Source organism: Tauraco erythrolophus, chromosome 1 (genome assembly GCF_009769465.1).
Source record: "Tauraco erythrolophus isolate bTauEry1 chromosome 1, bTauEry1.pri, whole genome shotgun sequence".
Lineage (NCBI taxonomy): Eukaryota > Metazoa > Chordata > Aves > Musophagiformes > Musophagidae > Tauraco > Tauraco erythrolophus.
The window spans coordinates 30,602,291-30,623,751 of record NC_141465.1 but is presented as its reverse complement, the minus strand read 5'-3'; the positions used below and the strand labels follow the sequence as shown (position 1 = coordinate 30,623,751).

At 44.9% G+C, this 21,461-nt stretch overlaps 1 protein-coding gene across 6 annotated transcripts in view; it reads left to right on the top strand.

Moving 5' to 3' along the window:
* Positions 1–10,934, top strand: part of TIAM1 (TIAM Rac1 associated GEF 1) — a 119,757-nt gene extending 108,823 nt beyond the window's left edge. For all 6 annotated transcript variants that reach the window (XM_086631681.1, XM_086631697.1, XM_086631706.1 and 3 more), the window contains 8 exons: positions 1,765–1,944; positions 2,068–2,186; positions 3,984–4,092; positions 5,652–5,710; positions 6,690–6,792; positions 7,418–7,505; positions 8,415–8,587; positions 10,450–10,934. In XM_086631681.1, coding sequence (XP_086487807.1) covers positions 1,765–1,944; positions 2,068–2,186; positions 3,984–4,092; positions 5,652–5,710; positions 6,690–6,792; positions 7,418–7,505; positions 8,415–8,587; positions 10,450–10,934 — 1,316 coding nt within the window. The remainder of the gene's footprint in view (positions 1–1,764; positions 1,945–2,067; positions 2,187–3,983; positions 4,093–5,651; positions 5,711–6,689; positions 6,793–7,417; positions 7,506–8,414; positions 8,588–10,449) is intronic.
* Positions 10,935–21,461: the final 10,527 nt, after the last annotated feature.

Genomic DNA, 21,461 nt, shown 5'->3' with positions numbered 1-21,461 from the left:
GGGAGTGGAAAGATTTCATAAATGGGCAATGTGGCTTGTGCTACTGTATCACTGTGTACTTTGGAACCAGGAGTGGTGACACTTGTAATGACCTCTGGATCCTCCTAGAGGTTGCCGCAAATCCTTGCTTGTGGCAATTCCACTGAAGCTGCAGCCAATGTGGTTGAACGCTGACAGCGACTAGGAACAGATCGCCCTGGGAGAATGTTTTATGGAAGCTGTCTAAATATTTTAACTTCACTGTGCTCTCTCTCCCCTCTCTGTCTCCTCTCACCTTCATTTCAGTTTGCCTGAGAAGTTTCCATGTACAAATTTCTAGCAGAGCTTGGCTTGCTGAGAAGGAGATAAATGAACTGTGGTCTGGCTTATAAACGCTCGTGGGCCTCCTTGCCTTGGAGTGATGCTTTTTCCCCTGTGAAAGTGTTAATCTCTTAGAGCTAGCAGTGCTTCATGCGATTCATTTTTGGCCAAGACATTAAATAAACAAATGGTTCCAATCGTAGGAGCAATGCTGTTAAGGGAGGAGCTCGTATTTTTCAAAGAACGTCTGGATGCCTGACAATCAAAAGTTTCAGATTTTTTTGTTTCTTGGTTGTTGGTTTTGTTTTGCTTTTTTTTTTGCGGTACACATTTTTTTTTTAAATTTCTACTTGTAAACTCTTTATTTACTATGCTGCAAAGAATACTTGGCAGCTCTATGGAATACATGAATAAATGATTTGTTGCTAGTCACATCCATAATTTCTTTCCTCATCATTTTGTTAGACCTTAATGTAGACTTAGGTAGGTCTGGTTGTTGTGTTTTGCCTTTTCATTGCTGACTGTATTTATAAATAAGAAATGGTTGTGCTTGAATTATCACACAAACAGAACTTAAAATTTTATTCCAGAGCTAAATCTCTTAAAAAGCCTGGGAGCGTGTTTCAAGTGTAATTTGATGTCCTCAGCTGAGGTGCAGGTGGCTTTTTGGCTTTAAAATTGAAGTTGCTTTATTGAAATCAGGTGACTGTCTGCAAAAAAACCATCCAACCTCAGTGGGGGACATGACTCTAATAAAAGCAATTGTGTGGAATTGTTCCTGCACTGCATAACTTGTATGTCTAAAAGTGGTACCTTCTTCATGCTTCCTTCCGTGTACAAATTTATGTTCTAGTAGAGAGATCAACAGACAAAACAATATTTTTATAAATTCAGTAGCAGCCAGGCAGAAAAATTACAGCAATCAGGTGTCCAGTCTGCTGTTGCTTCCAAAATATAGTGTACTATCATGTTTACTGCTTCCTGCCTGCTTCCTAGCACTTGATTTTTGATGTTGTTGTTCAATACTGCATTTTAAGGTTTAACGAGGTAACAATAACCAGACTCACCAATATTGTAGGTGTACCTGTCAGACTAGACTCATGAGTAGTGACTTGTTACAAATACTCCATTTGAGCCTTTTCTTAAAGGAAACAGATGATTGAAACAATATATGCTGCTCTAAAGTATTTGAAAGGCCAGAAATACTGTGGATAGTGAAATTAAAACCTGCATGTTTTGGTACAGTAAGTGGGTGCCTGATGCTGAATCATAAATAGCATATCTGTGGCACAGTGTCAGTAACTCAAAACTTGAAGTGCATAAATCTAATACTGTGGACCTGATAAATCTGCACTTCCTTGCAAAATGTCTTTGGATAAATGAATTTAAAGCTGGAAAAGTCACTTTATCAGGGCAGCTGTTCGGATTTTTGATTTATCCGATCGCTTCATTTTAATCTTCCAGCCAAGACAGACACTGCTTTCAAGGCATTTCTGGATGCTCAGAATCCCCGACGGCAGCACTCCTCCACGCTGGAGTCTTACCTCATCAAACCCATACAGCGGATACTGAAATACCCTCTCCTGCTGAAGGAGCTCTTTGCTCTGACTGACGTAGACAGTGAAGAACATTATCACCTTGATGGTAAGGAGCTAACCTACATTGCTCTTCCCCGTTTAACCTCTGATCTGAAACCCTCCTACTCCCACCTCCTCTCAGAGGCTTAAAAATACCTTCTGTCTCTTCCCCTATCTCTCTTTCTTCTAGTGGCCATAAAAACAATGAACAAAGTTGCCAGCCACATTAATGAAATGCAGAAAATCCATGAAGAATATGGGGCAGTGTTTGACCAACTCATAGCAGAACAAACAGGGGAGAAAAAAGAGGTAACAGATGATCAAATTTAAAAGAAAAAGGCTGTTATTTTGAGTCATGTAGCGTGAATGTTAAATTGTGTCAAATATTTACCTTTTGTGCAGCGTCATTTAAGTGGATCCTAGTGCAAACAGATAAATCCCAATCCAATTCAAAAACTGCTTTTCCATGTACAACTCAGTGAGTGAGACCACTGTAAAGAAGTAGTGGGTTAAATCACCTTCAGTGTTGTGCTTGGGTCAAAACCACATCCCAGCTTGCAGTTCACTATTTTGAGGTCCATGTCTTGGACCTCCTCACTCCACATAAATGATCTCGCCTCACCTGTCTGAGTGGACTGGCATGCTGAGGCAAGTCTGTACTTAGCTCTTTAATCACTTTAAAGATATCAAAATGTGAGGTGCAGCGTGTGAGAAACTGCTCTTTCTGTTTTAGAAGGTGTGTTAGTGGGCTTGATATGTGAGAGCCCCTTGGGCTTTGGTCTATATGTCTCATATGGTGCATATACAAAAGTGTGAAGATCCAGTGTGGCTCAGTCCTGGCTGACCATCTCAGAAACCCGTGGAGGGTGTCTCGAAGTTTCAGACTGAGATCTGGACTCTCCGTTTACTGATAAAACATAGGTCTGCAGTCCAGCAGCGCAGTGAAGGAGAGTGGTGGGCAGTAACATGGGAACGGAGTGAGGTCGAGGGAGATTCAAGGATGAGGTAGAGACTTACTAAAGGGCTGATGGGAGCAGCGATGTGAGTGAAGGCTGGAGAGACATGACCACATGAAGTAATGGCAATGGGGTTTTGCCAACAGCCATGATGAAGAACAAACATAAGAGGCATTGGGCTACAGGGCAAAGGAGGTCTGGGATTGAGTAATGTTGAGGAAGCTTTGGGTGTGAGAGCTGGATAGCAGCAGCAGGGAGGGAGGATCAGATGGTGCACAGAGGGCAAAGACCAAAGTTGGTACTGGCAAGCAGCGCTGGAGAGAGCATGTCGGGACATCTGTTGGGAAAGCAGTCGTGGTTTGGTGTTAATGTGGAAGAGGGGACAGCAAACACATATCTTAGTGTTGTTCTTGTTATTGAGGAGACCTCAGGTTATTGTGGTGATGGTATCTGTGGTGTCCTTTGGCAAAAGTCAGACTACACTGAGAGGAGGATGGAGGAATGGGCTTACATGGCCCCTAGAGTGGGGATAGCCCTCCATTTGTCACTCTCAGAGGCTGTAAGTCGAAGTGCAAGATCCAGTTGCTGCAATATTAGTAGGCATCATCATAACAGTTGTTATAAACTCCTTTACTGGTCCATTTTCAGCAATGTGGTTTCCACAGATGAGCCTTTGCGTGAAATCAAGAGCCATAGCTACTGTGGGGAGGAAGCGCTTTGACTGCTTCACGTGATGCAGCCTCTAAACTTTACCCTAAACTCTGTGTGTGTGATGGGGGCTATGCTTAAATGTTCAAACAAAATAGAAAGAAACTGGTAGAGAGAAAGATGGACAAAGGAGCAAAAAATGCAAGGAAAACATCTGGGTTTTTCCCTGCCTTCTATCCAAATTATGAGAGCTGGACTCTTGAGTTTGACTTCTAATTTATGCTCACCCTTTAAGGATTTACATGCATCTGTTGCCAACTGTCACAGTCTGTTTGCAGACGCTTGCAGTCATCTGGTTAAATATTCCAAAAGTTTGCTCGTGGGGTGTGTGTTTGTTTGTTTAAGAGTGAAGTTCAAGCAAGTTTTCTTGAACCGAAAATTCAAGTAAGCTTTCTTGAACTGATTACGCATTGTGTCTTTGTGCGTGTGTTTGTGTTGGCAGGTTGCAGACCTTTCGATGGGGGACTTGCTCTTGCATAATACAGTGATATGGCTGAATCCTCCTGCTTCACTGGGGAAATGGAAGAAGGAACCTGAGCTGGCAGCATTTGGTTTGTATCCCAGTAATTTTATTTTGGATGCCTAAAAGACTGTCGGCTGTGCCTTAGCAGATGTTTGTTGAAGGTAGCTAAGCATTGCCTTCCGCAAGATTGACTGGAACCTAAACCCATATTTTCTCTTTGCTGCAATAGTCAAATTCTGTTCTGTGTTGATCTAAATCTGGTGAAGAATTTGGAGATGACTGCTGTAGTAGTGCAAGGGTTTCTTAAACCCATACCCGAGGCTATGAATTGAGGGCTTTATAGAAAAGTATTTGTCTCTGGAAAGATATAGTTCAATAGTCTAATCGATGCCAAGTCACTCTACTTCACATCCTGTAGGATGGGGTTGGGAACTTGAAGAGAGTTTGCCTTTTTTCTCTGTGCCTTTTGCCAGAAAGAAGTTGTATGTCTAAACTTTAAAAAGCACTTAAAAGCTAAGCCAGGACTCCCAGTGAGTTACTTTTGAGTGGTCTGTCTCCTTCCCTTTGAGCAGTCTATCTTGGGTGGCCAAACTAGAAATTGAAACTGTTTGTTGGCATAGATCTCAAGGTCTTTCCACTGCATTGGAGTATGGTCCCTTGGAAAGGTACATGATTGCTTATATTGGCTAAATCGTGTCTCTTCTACTTTGCAAATTGTATCAAGTAGTGCAGAGTGTGCTAGGTTTTCTTTATTTGTTCCTAAATTTCTTTACACGCAAAGAGCTTTTTCCTTGTTGTTTCTGTTGTTTCCAGAAAGCGATGCTGATTAGGAAGCCAATGATTTTTATTTTTGGTTTATACCAAACAGATAACAAACGCAGGCTCTTCCAGCTTTGCTCTGGAAGAGCATATAAAAATTAACTGCTTTCCTGTAAGTTGGGAAAGCACCTGGTCATACCCTGAAGCTGAGAGGCCTCATGAAAGATGTTAGGAATGTGCAGCCACTCTTAATTACTGCAAAAAGCTTTAAATTGGTTTCATACAATGTCCAAAGCTAAGCGTCCATGCAATTCAATCCTAAAACAAAGGGTGCGTTTGAGGCCTGAAGAAAGAGATCCCAAAGAAAACTGGAGTCTTAAAAGACAAATTCCAGCTCCAAGTGGATGTTAGGTGGCAAAAGAGGAATCGGATTACACCTCTGCCTGCCAGTAGTGCTCATTTTTTTAATTCAGCATAGTCCACTGTCCCACCTGGGAGGGGTTCAGACTCTGTCCTCATCTGCTGACTGGCTGCGTGTAGCTGGATGCTGCTCGTTTGTCTGAGATGAACTGAGCGAGGGGGATTAAAGTTATCACATTTTTGTATAGGACTGTTGCTGCTTGAATAGTTGTTCCAATAACTGGTAACTTAAACTCTTTAAGTTTTAAGTGACTTTGAAGTAACGTGGTTTTGTGTGCTAAAAGCAGTTGAGATTGGGTTTTTTGGGGAAGAATATGCAAGAGATCTGGTAGGTTTACTCCTGCCTTCCCTCCTTGGCTCAGGTGAGGGCTGTGTGAGGAGTTGAAAGCTCTGTGTGCTTGGGCGTAGAGGAGACCCATTCCCAACCTTATTGACTACATGGCTTTTGTTTCTAACTTTCTCCTCTAGTGTTCAAAACTGCTGTGGTCCTTGTATACAAGGATGGTTCCAAACAGAAGAAGAAACTTGTAAGTTGCATGGACTATTTCGGCGATGCTGTGTGTGTTTGTGGTGCTACAGTCATGATTTGCTTTCCATAATGCTGTGGTCCTAGAGTGTGCTTTTGCATATGTGATTCTTATTCTCTGCCACACAGCTGAGGTTTTGAGTAGTGCTGAGTGGGGCTGTTGTTCAGCCTGGGCGCAGTGCTCTGCAAGCCTTCCTTTAGTTCATCCTTTGCTCACTGCTGGACTAGTCATTCCTGTGACCTGCCACATCTATTCCATGCTGTAGAGAGGACTTCCATGAAACAAGGCGTCACCTTGAACATCTCTCTTGTGTTTGGCTCTTTGATCAGTGTGTGTGAATCAAATATGAGAGCTGATGTCTGTCAACTTTCTTAGTGAAACACAATGTCCTCACTTCAGTTCTGGCTGTTGCATGCCGCGGAGCACGTGCTGGCAGCTCTTAGCTAAATTAGGTGTGCCTACAGTATGTATCAGGGGATCCTACTGGAGACTGGGATTAAAAGTTAAAGCTAAGCTTGACAGTAAACACATGCCTTGCTACAATAGGGAACACAGTTTATACTATTATGGAAAACTTTTTGATTCCCACATATGGCATAAACCAAAGTGTGATTTGAAATGCTTGTATGGTTGTTTTCTAAAGCCAAATGGCCATGAAATAACTGTAGAGTGACTAAGGCAAAAATTAGGCATGTTTTTGAGTGTATGTGCACTTGGAGGAGAGAATGCAGCATTGGTCTCAAATGGCTTTTGAAGGCATTGGTAAGAGTTGATTGGTCTAATGGTTCTTTTGTCTAGAATTTAGCAAGACCTTCATAGGTAGGCACATTAGTGATGCTGTTACTAAGACATTGTAGTGAGAGAATAGGAATTGCAACAAGTCTCTAGCTGGGTGTTCTCAGTGCAAAGCAAAGGAGACTTTCATGTCTGACTATCCCAAGGTGTCTCGTTTCCTAACGGTATTTTGAAATTCTTCCAGGGAGGATCACATAGAGCTTCAATTTATGAAGACTGGGATCCATTCCGCTTTCGCCACATGATACCTTTAGAAGCACTGCAGGTTCGAGCGTTGGCAAGTGCAGGTAGCTTTCCCGCTGCATGAATTTGGCAGGGTTCTTAATGTTCAGTCTGGGGGTGTTTACTGAGCAATGTTTGTCCTTAGTACACGTGTATGCAGCTTCCGGGGCCTGAGCAAGGAACCCACAAGTTCAACATCTGTAATAGTCCTGGAGAGAAACGAAGGGACAGAAGCTCCGGTTGTGTTTCTGCAGCTTGTCAGTACTTTTCTGAAGCCAGTCAGGAAAACAAGGACAAAGTTGTTGTTGACTCTGGTTCGCTCTGTTCCCCTTCTGGAGACTAGAAGGAAATCTTGCAGCTATGAGACAACAGAGCTAGTGATTTTTTGTTCTTGTCATTTATGGCTTCATGTGAAGCTTATTGCATTCAAAATTTTAAACAATTTGCTCCCTTTCTAATGCATAACTGAAAGTGGGAGGAACATAGGAGATTGCTGTAAAATGTGACAGTACTCCTCATTACTCACTTGCCCACTGCTGCCTTTCAGCCATGAGTTAATGTTGTTTGCAGTGTATTATTTGTTATCCTGGATGGTCTTAAACCGTTTTCTCAGGATTATGAAATAAATACTCTAATTGGGGTTAGATATGAGAAACCGTTGCATGAAGCAGTGCTTGCTTTTCACTTTAGATGCAGAGACCAATTCTGTCTGTGAGATTGTCCATGTTAAATCTGAGTCTGAAGGCAGGCCAGAAAGAACGTTTCACCTTTGCTGTAGGTAAGTGCATTTCCATATTTCCAATGGCAGCTACATCTCTGTATCCCAGCTTGCCTATGCCTTTCCTTTAAGGCAATCTGGGAACAGCCAGCAGGGGGAGTGGGGAGGGGGTGTTAAAACCTTACTTCTGGCAGGCAGAATTTTGTAAAATGTATTCAAATAAAGGCATATATTTGACCAGCTTTCCATCATTATGAGAATATCTTTATTACAATTTTCCTTTCACACATTGACATCCAACTAAACTCCAGCATTGGATCTTTCTGTCAGGTAGCTGCTCATGTGTCTTGTTCAGCTGGCACCTGTCATGCCACCAAGTTCCAACCTCTGCTTTTAGGGCATTGCCCTTTGCTCAAGTAAACCTCGTCCATCTTTGTTGTGGCAGTTGCCTTGATGTGTTTTAGAGTTCAAATAAGAACTCAGTACACAAGTTCACTAGGGTCTAATGGATCTGATACCAAACCAAATCCTACTACTAGGTAGTAGAGAGTTGCAGGACTTCTGCTTGGAGTGTGTTTACAGGAGTCAAACTGAGATTTAATTAGTCACCATAGGTCAACTTGATGTTTATCGGACAAAGAGAAGAGCGTGGTTGGTATCAGAGGAAAAGGAAGCCTCCAGAGGGATGAATAGCTAAATGGGAAAAGGAAGCCTCCAGAGGGGTGAAGAGCTAAATGTTTCGTTAACGAACAGTGTATTTGTTTCCTTGGATGTCTGTTGCAGTGATTGTAGATTTAGCTTTGCTTTGAAAATGCTGTATTAAATTGAGTCTTCTCTGTGGGAAGTGCGTGCCAGTTGGTTTGCACTGTCTTAAATTACAGAACTGGCCATTATTTATCTCATTTACAGCGAGCTTTTAGCAGTTCCCAAGAGATAACGCTGCCTTTTGTATTCTCGCCTGTTTTTCAGTTCACCAGAACACAGGAAGGACTTTCTGAAGGCAGTGCACTCAATTCTGCGGGATAAACACAGAAGACAGCTTCTTAAAACCGAAAGTTTGCCCTCATCCCAGCAATATGTTCCTTTTGGTGGAAAAAGATTGTGTGCTCTAAAAGGTGCAAGGCCAGCCATGAACAGGGCAGGTACTGTAGGGCTACAGACTTTCAAGATCCCAGTAACCCCAGCACCGTTGTAGGACATGTGGTGGTGTCTGTTACTTGTATATTAGGATTAGCATTCTCTCCTATGTATGTAAAAACTGCTGGTTTTCCGTGCTTCACCTCCTTGAGAGCCTTAAATTGCCTCTATTTACTTTGCTTTGCACTCAAGGCTCAGATTCAGAGCAGTCCTTCTGGCATGGAGGGAAGAAATGGGGTTCCTGTCAGTACCGATTGGCTGTGCACTTTAATCTGGAAAGGGGTTTCAGCTGAACAAAGCAGAAGCCTGCTGCATATTTCCTAAAAGCATGTACAGAATTTTGAGCTAACCCTAGCACTTTTAAACTAAAATGCACAAGAAAAAATCAGCTCCCCCGAGTGAGTGGCTTTGTTTGAAGAGATAGCTTTGTATGTCCTCCGTTTTGGCCTTTTCAGCTCTACTGCTAAAGGGCACGTGCTTCTACTTCTCACGTTTTGAGAAGCGTGCACTTGATATTACTATTTTTGTAGTGGCCTGTCCTAAACCATGGATTTTCCTTTTCAGTTGACTTCAGGCAAAAGCAATGAGAAAATCCCAGGGAAAAGCAGGTTTTCATTTTCAGAACACTAGATGGTGGAGGGAAGAAACATTTGCTTCCAACTGAAAAATGCACGGCACCGCCGCGTGTTTTGTTCTGGTCTGTTTTGGTTTTGTTTTTTTTTTTCTGCTCATTAGATCCAGCAATGTAGACAACCAGGCTTTCTGTTCCTCTTCTGTAATGGGCAGGCCAGACCAATAACATTCGCAGCATGGCTTCTCACTCGGTGTGTTGCTAGCCATCTGCCTCAGAGACGCTTAAAATCGTAAGGAAGAAGAGTCAACGGAGGGCCAAAATGCAACTGTTCTCTTAGAGTCCAGACCTCTCACTACAGTGAAAATGCGCAACTGCCGAGCTCTTGTACTTCATGCATGTTTTGAGGCTCAGGGATATTAAATGTCTCCCTGCCCCCAAGCTAGAGTTTAATAACTACGTACTGAAAGTGCCAAGGTGCTTTTTAGTGGAGGGGGACAAACTATAACCTCGGAGTTCACCTGCTTGCCATGGAGCCACGTGTGTGTGCACGTAAAGCGCTGGAATGCCTGCAGGTCCTTCGGCTGCAGGATTCATCCCCTGCTTTGCCTCACAAGCCTCTTATGAAGATGTTCCAACATGGAAGATGTGAATTTGCTAATTGGGCCAGTTGCAAAAGCTAGTAGACCAGCTGATGCTGAGTAAGGAAATTCTGAAAGTTTATCTGGTTTTGGGGTGGGTTTGTTTTTTTTTTTTTCTTCTCCAGTAGGGAGGGAGTGGGGAAGGGAGTAGCAGAGCCTGGGCAGGTAACTTACTTCCCCATAAATAACGCAACAATTGCAGCATCTTCAGCACCAAGGTAGCTACTTGGAAACCCGTAGCGTTGCTCTTACCCCAGACAAAGCAATTTCCCGTACCGAGGCGTAAGGCCAGTCAGTTTTCGCAGTGTGCTGACAGCAGGGCACTGCCTGTGAGAAGCTGAGCTGAACAGATGCACTTTGTACTGGCTGGCTGGCTGCCTACCGCTTAGGAGGAACAGTAATTGTGGGCCATTATCCCCACTGTGGATCTGAGTAGCAGAAACTCCTTTTTCAGCTGGAGAGAGACCTGTGCTGAGTAGCTGAGTGAAGTGTGACTTGCCCGCAGGGAGGATGCCGAATGACTCGGTCATTCGTGGGAGCCTCCCTGCTTTGTGCCTAGTGGTGTTAAATAAAGAGCCCCTGGAAGACTAACTTTTTAAAGAGAGTTGTACCGTGTGTAAAAAGCCTGTGGGGTTTTATCTTTGTGTGTGCGCAGTGTCAGCCCCAAGCAAGTCTCTTGGGAGGAGGAGGCGGCGGCTGGCCCGAAACAGGTTTACCATTGACTCAGATGCCGTCTACACGAGCAGCCCTGAAAAAGAGCCCCAGCAGCCCACGCACAGTGGGGACACTGACCGCTGGGTAGAGGAACAGTTTGACCTTGCTCAGTATGAGGAGCAGGAGGACATCAAGGAAACGGACATCCTCAGCGATGACGATGAGTACTGCGAGGCCATGAGAGGCGCCGTGGCCGACCGAGACCTTCGGGAGCGGCTGCAGGCAGCCTCCATCACGAGCAGCCAGCCGTGCCGGGGAGACCGCCCGCGCCCAGCCATGGACACGCACGCCTCCAGGATGACCCAGCTGAAGAAGCAGGCGGCCTTGTCCGGCATCAACGGCGACGTGGAGGGTCACGGCGAAGAGGTCATCTGGGTTAGGCGTGAAGACTTTGTCCCCAGCAGGAAACTGAACACGGAGCTCTAAACCGGTCCCCTTCCCCGCCTGGATGCGTAGGTCTCCCCGTCCTCCCCTCCCTCCCTCCCTCCCGTCCCCACACACCGCGGAGAGCCGATCCCGATAGATTGCACACTTGCACACACCATTTTGGCAGCTGAATTGGTCCAAAGCCATGCGGCCACACTTCAGGCAACCGTAAAACGCTCAAAACCTGGAACAGAATAAGCTTAAGGTCCCGTCTTACGTTACCAAGGGCTTTCACACTATTTTATTTATTCTAAAATAATCAGGGGCTGAAATTAAGTATGGGGAGAATATCATCACTGGAAAACTAATTACTCTGGATGTCTTAACCTACGTGCAGCAAACTAGCTTAAACAATAGCACAACGAACAGAGGGGTTTATAGCCGTAAAACGTCAGTCGTAGGTTCATCTCCTTAACGAGGAAACTGCCTTTTTAACATGTACAGTTGCAGTATTCTTATTACTTTTCCCTCTTTAAATGTAAGAGAATATACATGTATTTTAGGAATGTGTGAGGAAAGGTTCGGGATTTATGTTGTGTTAAGTCCTCTTGGTCTGTGGCTGGTCTAATTTAATGTCAATGCTGGAAGCTCTAGTTTTACATAATATTATAAAGATGCCAAACTCTCTTTAGAGAGATCCAAATTTAACACTTGAAGAAATATTTTTTTGTATTTTACCTGAGATGCAGGGGCACAAAGGGATAAGAGTTTTACAGCGTTAGTGTAGCTCCACGTCTAGGATACGAGGCTAGCTTTTTGCAGAGGGTTAGGAATGGTGGTTTTATATTAAAATATGAACTGGAAACTCTTATTTAGGTATAACTTTCTTCAGGAAAAGGATTATTGTATATGTTTGAGACTGGAGTTTAGTTAGATAATAAAAAGAATAAAATAAAATGACATGACTGAATTGTAGTGGACCAAACTGATCCATGGTGTAACCTCGCTGGAGCCAGTGTAGCAACATCACAGATCCGTTTGGTCTACTCCCTCTGGCAGAGTTTGGGCTTAGGGGACAGGGAATTCGTGGCCAAAAAAACTGACCTCATCCACTCTTCTACTGTGGGTGAAACTAGTGTATTTTAATTCCTTTATAAAAGCTTTTCCACTGCAATAGAGTATGAACAAGTTCTACACAAGCAAACCTCTTGAACATTTTAAATCTTTTATTTAAACATCTAAAACAGGGTAAAATGTGACTAAAATCTTGTGGTTTTTAAGTAGACTTCCAAATACGAAACACAAAATAGCACTTTTTTTTTTTAAGATTTATATAGCTTTTCCCATTTCAGTTTCACCTATAGGAAAAAAGGAAGATTATAAGGAATTTTCTTTTTTTTGGTTGGTATCTATTGATGTTTGACACATTAGTAGGTACTTTGAAAACCTGAAATTTTATAATAGCTTTAGGATTATATTTTATAAAATCCACTCTGACTATATTTTAAAACATAACAAAAAAATTATTCCCCCAAAAAATCCATCACTGTCTTTGTGTCCCAGCTAGCATTCTCCCCTTGCCCACCCTTTCTGGTTTCTGGTGCACTATACTTGATCTTATGAAAGCTTTCTCTATTAACTTTTTGCTATCTTCTGATTTCTTTTTCGTAAAAGCTTTAGAAAGGTTTCTATACCCTTTGTATTATCACATCATTGTTTTATATCATCTACCTGTCAGTTGTGTCCCAGCGTATTAGAGAAGCGGAGGTTTTAGCTGTCCTATGCTGTACCCAGCGGAACACAGTCAGCGCTGAAATACTGGAAGGCTGGTACTGGGAAGGTACCGTTGCTCTTGTACATAATGTCATGACATGTCTATGTCAAAGGTTCTTATATATTTCTTTTATAAGCTGAAAGAAGGTCTATTTTTATGTTTTTAGTTCTATGAATGGAACGTTGTAAATGCCTGTCAGAAATAAAATACTGGAAAAAACATACAAGAGAGTGGTATGTGTATGTGTGTGCTCCAAGACAGGTGCCTCTCGCAGTAGAGGCGAGCAAGGGAGGAAGTCCTACGGTAGATGAAGCTGTTGAGATCACTCTCCTGGCTTTAGTAACCTGTAGGGAGTCTCCTTACTAGTAGGGTTTCCACCCTTAGCAGTGTGTGCCCTGTATCATGTGTGGATATTCCCTTAGAACAGACTCAGCCTGTCTTGGCTCTGCTTTTTGGTGGGATCTGAGCTCTGGAGTAAATAACGCCTCCTTTGGCCAGCATGTGCTGAGCTTCAGCCTGTCCCACGTGAATGGCCGGGGCAAGCTTGTTGGCCTCCCTTCTCTCCTACTTAAACCTTATTCTTATTTATTTGTTTCCTCAATGGAAGGTCCAAGCCTGGAGCCTCACCTGTTAGAGGACAGAAAATGAGACAGACAGACGTTGCTAGACATCAAATGCCAGATGCCAGTATTTGCCCACAGTGTGCCTATTTGACATGCACCTCGGCACATGAAGGTCCCACCTCCCCTTTAGTGGGACCACTAACTTTAAAATGGCATGTTCAGGTCTGTAACTAGCAACACTGTTCCCCAAATCTGTGAAACTGCATCAACCTCTACTGAAACATGAGTGCAAAGCGTGCCAATGCTGGCTCGTGTGATGAGCAGAGAACAAATGTGAACAAGCAGGAACTTCTATTTTAAATGCCCCAGTCTTTCTTTAGATGGGTTCACATGTTTGTTTCCTCCACAGTTTAGGTTTTGCTGGCGACTGCAATGTTTCAGATTGTGTATGAAGCTGCATAAAGAGCTTGTCCTACTGCAATAACATCAGGCATTGCATTAAAAACTCATGTAGCTCGTTTGTCACACATCAAGCCTTACACAGAAGGTGCGATAGGTGGAATGTGTAACGCTATGGAATAGTTCTTGTATTCTCACCTACCAGTCACGGTAGCTTAGGAAAGAACCCTCAGGTAAGGCTCAGCTCATATTCTGTGGAAGTGAGTTGCCGTTTTCCTTATTACGTCCATAGCTAGTCATGCCTGTTTCTTTTTCTATGCTGATCACAAGGAACCTTAAGTGCGTGTTTTAAAAAGAGGAAAAAAATAGCAAATTCCAGAATTCCAATTACGTTGGAAGAACTCTCCAGTCTTGCCGTGGCTGGTTGTTTGGCCAAACCTCCTCCCTTTGGGGTGCTGGATTTCAGCCTAAATGTAAGGAGGGCACTGTGGGATGGTGTTTTGTGCAATAACATCAGGCATTGCAGGATGGGCAGGAGCTTCCCTGGCCCGTGGGTGAGACTGTGACTCTCACTGCTTTTCTTTAGGGGAGCTAGGACTAGTTATGTATAGGCAGTTTGGTTATGTTCATGGATCCTGGCAGATATTCCCTAGAAGGTGGGCTGGTGGATGTGAGGGAACTGGTTTATTAGGAAACAAGGTGTTACTGCCAGTGCTGCGAGAAGAGCCTTGCACAGCCCCTTGGGCTTGCCTGCAGTAGAAGCAGCAGCAGATTCCTGGGGAGAGCACAGGCACTCCATAGCACTGACATGTGGGACTGACATTTTCTTGACTCCAGTTTTGCTAGTCAGCTGGTTTTTTGTTGTCTTCTCTAGCAGACCTGCTTTGCTTGCAGGGGCTTCAGGACAGCACAGGAAATACTTTGTTTCTGAGGCTATTGTCTCTGCAAATAACATGTCAAGAACGTCACCCTGCTCCCTTCATGCAGCCAGATTATCATGGAGACAGCAAACAGTGCTGCCTCTCCCCACAGCTCGTGTTCCCCCTCCCGGTGTCTTTGGGTTCTCTGCAACTTGCTTTCTTTTCCTTTTAATTTTATTCTCGACAGTTGCTGAGGTACCGCCGTTGAACACAACTTTTCTTTTTTAATCCTTTCAGTTACAAGAGCTGTCATGCATGTTGATTGAAGACTGTCAGCGTGCCAGTATTACTGAATGAATCCAGGCCAGGATCATGGAAGCTTGCTGCGTCTCTGCCTTGTTCGGGGGGGAAAGAAAGACTTTGAAAAATTGATTCCTCTGTTTCTCTTTTCCTTTGGCCACATCCTGTTAATAATACATAGTACCTCTGCGTTGTACGTGGGCACGAGCTTGAGTAGCTTTTTGCAATAGTGAAATCTTATAGCAGCCTTAGAGCCTGGGTAAATTGCTCCCATTTTAAGCTTGATGAACGAAGGCAAATGGAGGAGCACACACAAGGTCATGCAGGAAGCCTGTGGTGCCGGTGACAGGCTTGCAGAAGGCTATTTAACCATTAGTCTGGACAACGTTTCCTTTTCATTAATGTAAAGAAGTAATTAGCTGCAGTAAGGAATCCTTTCTTGTGGCAGAGTAATAAAGGGAACAGAAAAGTCCCACAGACTTCCTGGGCAGGGTGGATTTGTTTGTCCATTAGGTAAAGCTGGGAATAAGACTAATGCTGTCAGATCGAGTTTGCTTTCTCCTTTCAATTCTGTGTTTCCAATCAATTTAGTAATGGGAGGAGGGATGGTGATGAGTCAGGAATAATTGTAACCAGTGAAGTGTTTTCCATGTGACCTTCAAAATGAAGCCATGGTTTCTGTGACTGTTCCTCTCCGTGCACTGATGTTACAAGTGATGCTGATGGCACACAGCCTCAGGGGAATACATCTCGGTGTGCCTGAAAGGAGAACAGTTTGCCCATAGAGATTGTGCAGGCTCTGTCCTTGGGGGTTTCAGGAACCGTGTGGAGAAAGCCTGGAGCAGCCTGGTCTGATCCCAGAGCTGGCCCTGCTTCAGGCAGGAGGTTAGACCAGAGACCGACCTGATGGCCCTTCCCACCTGCATTATTATCCTGTGATGCTGTGACTCCCTCTCCACAGCCCTCCCTGCCTGGTCACACAGGGTAGGTTTCAGTTGGTTTGGCTTTTTTTTTCCCCCATCAGGGACAAACTGCAAATTGTACCAAAAGATTAAAATATTACAATGAAACTAAATAGACAAACTCTCGGGAGATAAAGCTTGGTGACAATCTTCAGTGGGAAATGGCAGGAGCACTGATTTACTGTGAGATGGGACAACTGAAGAGGCCGTAAGTCACCTTTTCCTGATCCTCTCACCCCCAGTGAGAAGGGTTTGGTGCAGATGGAGCTGGATTTCCTGGGAATCCCCCAGGTCTCCTAAACATTAAATGGCAGGAGTGACCATTTACCATTAATCCTTGGGTCCTTGCTGCAAAAACATCACTGGACTTTTATCTAAACTGTTTTTTGGGTATACAAAATCATGTTTTCTACTCCCTGGTCATCTCCCAGTTGAAGGACAACATTTGAAATGAGAAAATCTCCCCTTAACCCCCTGTTTTGGCACATCAGAGTTAAAGGTACTACTCCTCTTCCTCCCAGAGCCTGGTAGGTATTTGAGGTCGGCATCCTACCTGAAATGAGGCTATTCTGAAGGAGGGAACTCTTGGGAAGGGTTGACTGCAAGGGGCAATGGAGGATAGGGTATGACTCTGGGCTCCCCTACAGATGCGCCCAGTGTCCTGCCTCAAACAGCACCCACAGATACATATCTAGGAAAGAAGAGTAACATTTGTGATACTTTGACCTCTACGCTCCTGACTCCTAAATACAGTCACTTAGCGCTGTTCTGTGGTGGTTTGCACTTCAAAAGCCCCCAAGGTCAATTCATCCGCCCACATGTAGTCAATAAGTAACACTTCAGGTGTCTAAGAGGTCCAAGACATCTATCTGTGTGAGGGCGCGGGAGATACAAGTGCTTCAGGTGAGCTATGCTGTTATTGAGGGGCAGCTGGCGTACGGTGGGGAATCTTGGGGAGCTCAGATGGCATTAAAGGCAACTGAACCCCACCCTGTGGGTTTAGTAGCTCTCCAAGGACTTACGTTTCCAGGAAGCTGTCCAGTGTACCATTGAATCCAGGTAAGATTTTTGCATCCAGACATCCTTTGGCAAGGACTTTTAGAAGTCTAGTACCCAGGTAGAGACGTGCCACCTTCTTTTGCGCATTCTGAATTTGATCCCATTAGTTTCATTTGACACCCATCAATTTTTTACATTGGAGGAAACTGTGAAGAGTCAAATCTCTACTAACTTTCTCCATATCATCCATAACTTCAGAAACCTCTGCCATATTCCTCATTAGTCATCTTTTTGTCCAGACTGAGCCCTTTCTGGTACTCAAAGAGCCATGAATCCTGCTCATTGATGTCATGGGGCTTTTTTTTCAAAAAAAAAAAAAGCAGATAATAAAAATTATGAAGGTATGACAGTGAAAGGAAGTAGAAATAAAGCATCTTGAATATGTTACCAGCAAGTTGGATTAAGATTCTCAGAGTGGTTAAATGTTGCAGAGCTCCGTGTCTCTCTTGAGGATGACGATAAAAGGCACAAAAAGGAAATGGCATGAAAATGGGGTATGGTATATGCAGCAGTTCCTACAGCAGTGGCATGTCTTGCAGCAAATTAGTGTTTGCTACTTAAGGTAGGATTATTTTCAGTTTGTAATACTACCAGACTAATCCAAAACCTTCAGGAAGTCAGTGAAGTAGTGAATTGAAGAAGGAGAGTCAGGGCATCAAGCAGAAAGCAGCACACAACTAGAAGAGCACGCACACAAGCAGTGACAAGTGACTCGTGTATGCCAGCTCGCTGTGCTCTTCACCGCACCAGATTTGAAACCCTTCCCACTGCTTTGGCTTTAAAACTCCGTGCTACTACCAGCCAGACACCTCTGCGTGAAAGAGGAAGACAGAGGGAAACTTCCTCCTGCAATTCCATGCACAGTTTGGAGAGGCGAATCCTGGTAACGTTTTGGAGTACCAGAACAGACTCCAGTAGACTGTGTGCTAGAGAGGTGTGCCAGATGCCCATGTCACATCTATGCAATTAGCTCATGACCCGTACGCAATCACACGTTTGTCATCTGCTCATGGGGAAAAATTGTTTGAAACGAAATAGGTAACTCAAGGAAATAAGAAATAATTAGAAATAGTATATTGGAAAAAAAAGAGGGAGCAAGAGGGCCTGAAATTAATTAATGTTGCAGGAATCATATCAAGCCAGAAACTGAGATTCATAAAGCTGCAGAGAGGTGTGGATAGAATATTAAGTATGTACTACATTGTCTCCAAAAGGAGAACAAGCTCCGAATCAACACCTGACTGGGGTGCTTGGAGTGTGGCAAGGAAAAAGCCAAGTGCTCCTCCATGCCCAAGGGCCAACATACAGCTCTGCATTATGTGACATGAGCCTCACTTCTGAAAAAGCACCAGGCAAACCTTTGCAGCCACCGTACCTAGAAGAATTGCTCAAGGTACCATCTTGCACCAGATGCTCTCCTGCTTCTCAGCAACCCTAGCCTCGCCCGTGTTAACTCACAGTAGGTAGAACATGGCCACAGGAACATTTTGCCTGTGGCCACGGTGTTGAGGAGACTGTGGGAGCTCCACAGCACAGACAGGCTGTTCTGGATCAGCTGCTGCCAGTGCCAGAGAGTTTTAAATCTAATTGCACAGCTGTAGTTCCAGCAGCTTCCCTTGCAGTTCCTAGAGAAAACACCTATTGCTTTGCAGAGTTGCTGGGCCAGTTCAGTGCAAGTCATTGCTCCTCGGGTTTCCTCCATGGAAACTCAGTGGCCTTCGGGCTCTCCTTCCACTGCATGGAGCCCTGCACTGTTTTCCCAGGTATGCTGAAGGCTTTGCCCCCTTCAGCTGAGGCAACACATGGTACCGCACACCTGCCTGGTCCTACAGGGCAGTATTTCAGCTCAGATACCTCTGCCGTCCCTGACGTGCTCCAAGCGTTTTGAGACAGACAGCTCATGAGCAGCGGAGCTGACAGTGCCCGTGCAGGCACCTGTGTCCAACCTGCTGGAGTGACTGAGGCAGTTTGGTCCTGATGTCCCCAATGAGAGCCTTGTCCGCTGCTGGCGGCTGGGGCTGTCTAGGAGGCAGCCAGCTCCAGCATCAGCTTCAGCGCGGAGCCTTCTGCCCCTCTGCTCTCCGGATGGCCCAGCGTCACCGCTCGCAAGTGGCGGGGCTCCTTCCACTTGCAGGGAAGAGCAGAGGCTCAAGAAGTGTTTCTGCAAACGGCGCAACGGCAATATCCCACCCAGTGCTTTTCCAGGACAGCACTCCTGCTGCCAAAACATCCCCGGGGCTGCCCTGGGAATGGCCGCTCTGCCTCCACGGTGACCGCGCAGAGGCACAAACCGCCAACAAGCCCAGCAGATTTTCTGTAGGGGAGCGGGGCGATAGGGCAGAGGAGGACGCTGACATGAGACATGGGCCTCTTCCTCCTCCTCCTCCTCCTCCTCCTCCTCTTCCTCCTCCACGGTGCGCGGCCCCGGGCGCCTTTCCCGTCGTGGCCAGCGGGGGTCGCTCTTCCCCTGCGAACGGCACCGGCCCGGCTGCCGGGCCGCGCCGCCCTGGTTCTCCGGCGCCTTTGGAAACGGGCGGGTTTCCGCTCTAATAACGCGAATAAACAGAAAATAAATGAAAAGCAGGCGTCGTTCTGTCAGAGAAAGTAATTTCCAGGGATAGATTCAGATTCGCTTCTTCTCAGCAGAGATTAAATCCCTTTAATTAACTCCTCAAGAGGTATTAGATGGCTTAGTGTCCTTGTAGTCATTCAAGCACTGATGACGCTGGGACCGATGCTCCTGATCAGTGGGTATCTGTCTATCATCTCCCCCGATGGAGGCGGGCAGATTCTCTCTCAGTCTTGTCCGCTATTTTGTACTAACACTCCGAAGGGATGGAAGGATTCCATCAGGAGTTTAGGCAGGAGGCACGGGATGGGGATAACACCTCCTAACAGGCAGAGGTGTGGAAGGTGGCCAGCCGCTCAGTGCCCTCGTGAGCCCTGTACCAGTGTCTCAGGTGACAGGCAAACATTGCATAAAGGACAAACAGATTTTGTACCTGCGACTCTTGATAGCGGCGTTCACGTCCCACCTCCTTGGTTGTTTTTGCAGGATCTGCGAGGCGGTGTGGGAGCCAGCAGCCGTTCGCCAGGACCTTTTACGGATTTGTACTGAGTCTTCCTCCCATGCCCTGGCTGGGTAGGTCGAAGCAAGAGCCTAGCGTGACTGAAGTTTGCTTTGAGAACTGCAGCCTTGCTCTTAAAAACAGCGAGCAAAGAGTGTTCGAGAGTTCTTCGTGATAGTAGAGAGCTTTGGCAAAACCTCACTGTTGGAAAAGGCGGAGGGACATGGAAGCAAGCTTTAGTAGAAATGCAAGTCAGAAGAATCTACTTCATCCTCTCTCACAAATTCCTAATACAGCATTAATGAAAGCCCTTTAGATCTCCAGTAAGGAACTAAAAGACTCGAGTAGAGGAAGAGTATCAGCTTTCTTTGAGGTCACTGCAGTAGCAGGCTATTAGTTGAATTATACACTGGAATACTCCAGGAAGAGGAGATAAAGACAGCAAAAAAAAAGTAACTTAAAAAGATAAGAAAATCCAATCCTTTGCCCCCTCAAAACCTCACAAAGCATGAGAAAATGAGCAGTTGGTAATGAAATGATTTTTAAATGACCCTTCTTTCTCTGCCTCCCATTTAAAAACTAAAGAAAGAGCTGTTGTTAAAGCAAAATAAAACTGAGAGTACTGGGATAAAAATTGCACATTTGCACAGCAAATGCATTTTGAAAACACTAGATGGGTCTGGGAAGATTCACCCCAGTGGAGTACAGACAGGTTGGAGCTGTGAGGCTCAGCTCTCTGCATTTCCCCGGGGAACTGCAAGAGGGAATTTCAAGGAGATGCAGGGAAAAGCCTCAGGCAGTGAACTGCAATTGACATTATTTCTGTAGATGGCCTAAGAAGATGTTTCAGTATGTTGGGACAAGAGCAGGGGTTGGAAGATCATAAATGTCAGTGTGGAGACTTAAGATTGGAGAGGGCAGTAAGACAATGCCATTGGGAACTGAAGAGAGAAATGGAGAATTTCAGGAAAAAGGGAACAATATAGTGCAATCTTATTCAGTTGTGGGATAGTTACTACAGGGGAGGACTTTTTAATTTAGTGTATTTAGGCTGAATAGCTTGAACCTGCAGAGTGCTGCCCTAATCTGCAGTGAGGGCTGTGGGGCATGGCAGCACAGACACCCCCACATACAGAGCTGGTCTGTGCTGGCAAGGGCACTCACCCGCTCCAGAGGGCCTTTTCCTTTTTCTGCTTGCTATGCCAGGTCCCTGCAATCTCGTGTTTTAACCCTGCATTAGGCTGAGTTCTGCACCACAGGGCAAGATCTCTGCGTGTTCTGATGTTGAAAATCCACAAGGCCACCGTTGCTTTCACCTGGCTGGTTTTATGACTGGGCTCTAAATAAATAACATATTGTGGTACCAGCTGGGTAACCGTTCACTTCCTTTACACCTATATCTGCTTTTTAAAACTGTGCACACTTTACAATGCTGCCTTATGGCTCTACACTAATAAATAAGTATGAAATATACAGCAGCAGTAGGCAAAGGGTGTGCTTAGCATGAATCAAAGGAAGGAACACTTTGCAAAACTATTATCCCAAGTACTTCATCAGCGACAAAGATGTCCCAGCCCTGGAGAGACTAATACTGGGAAACGA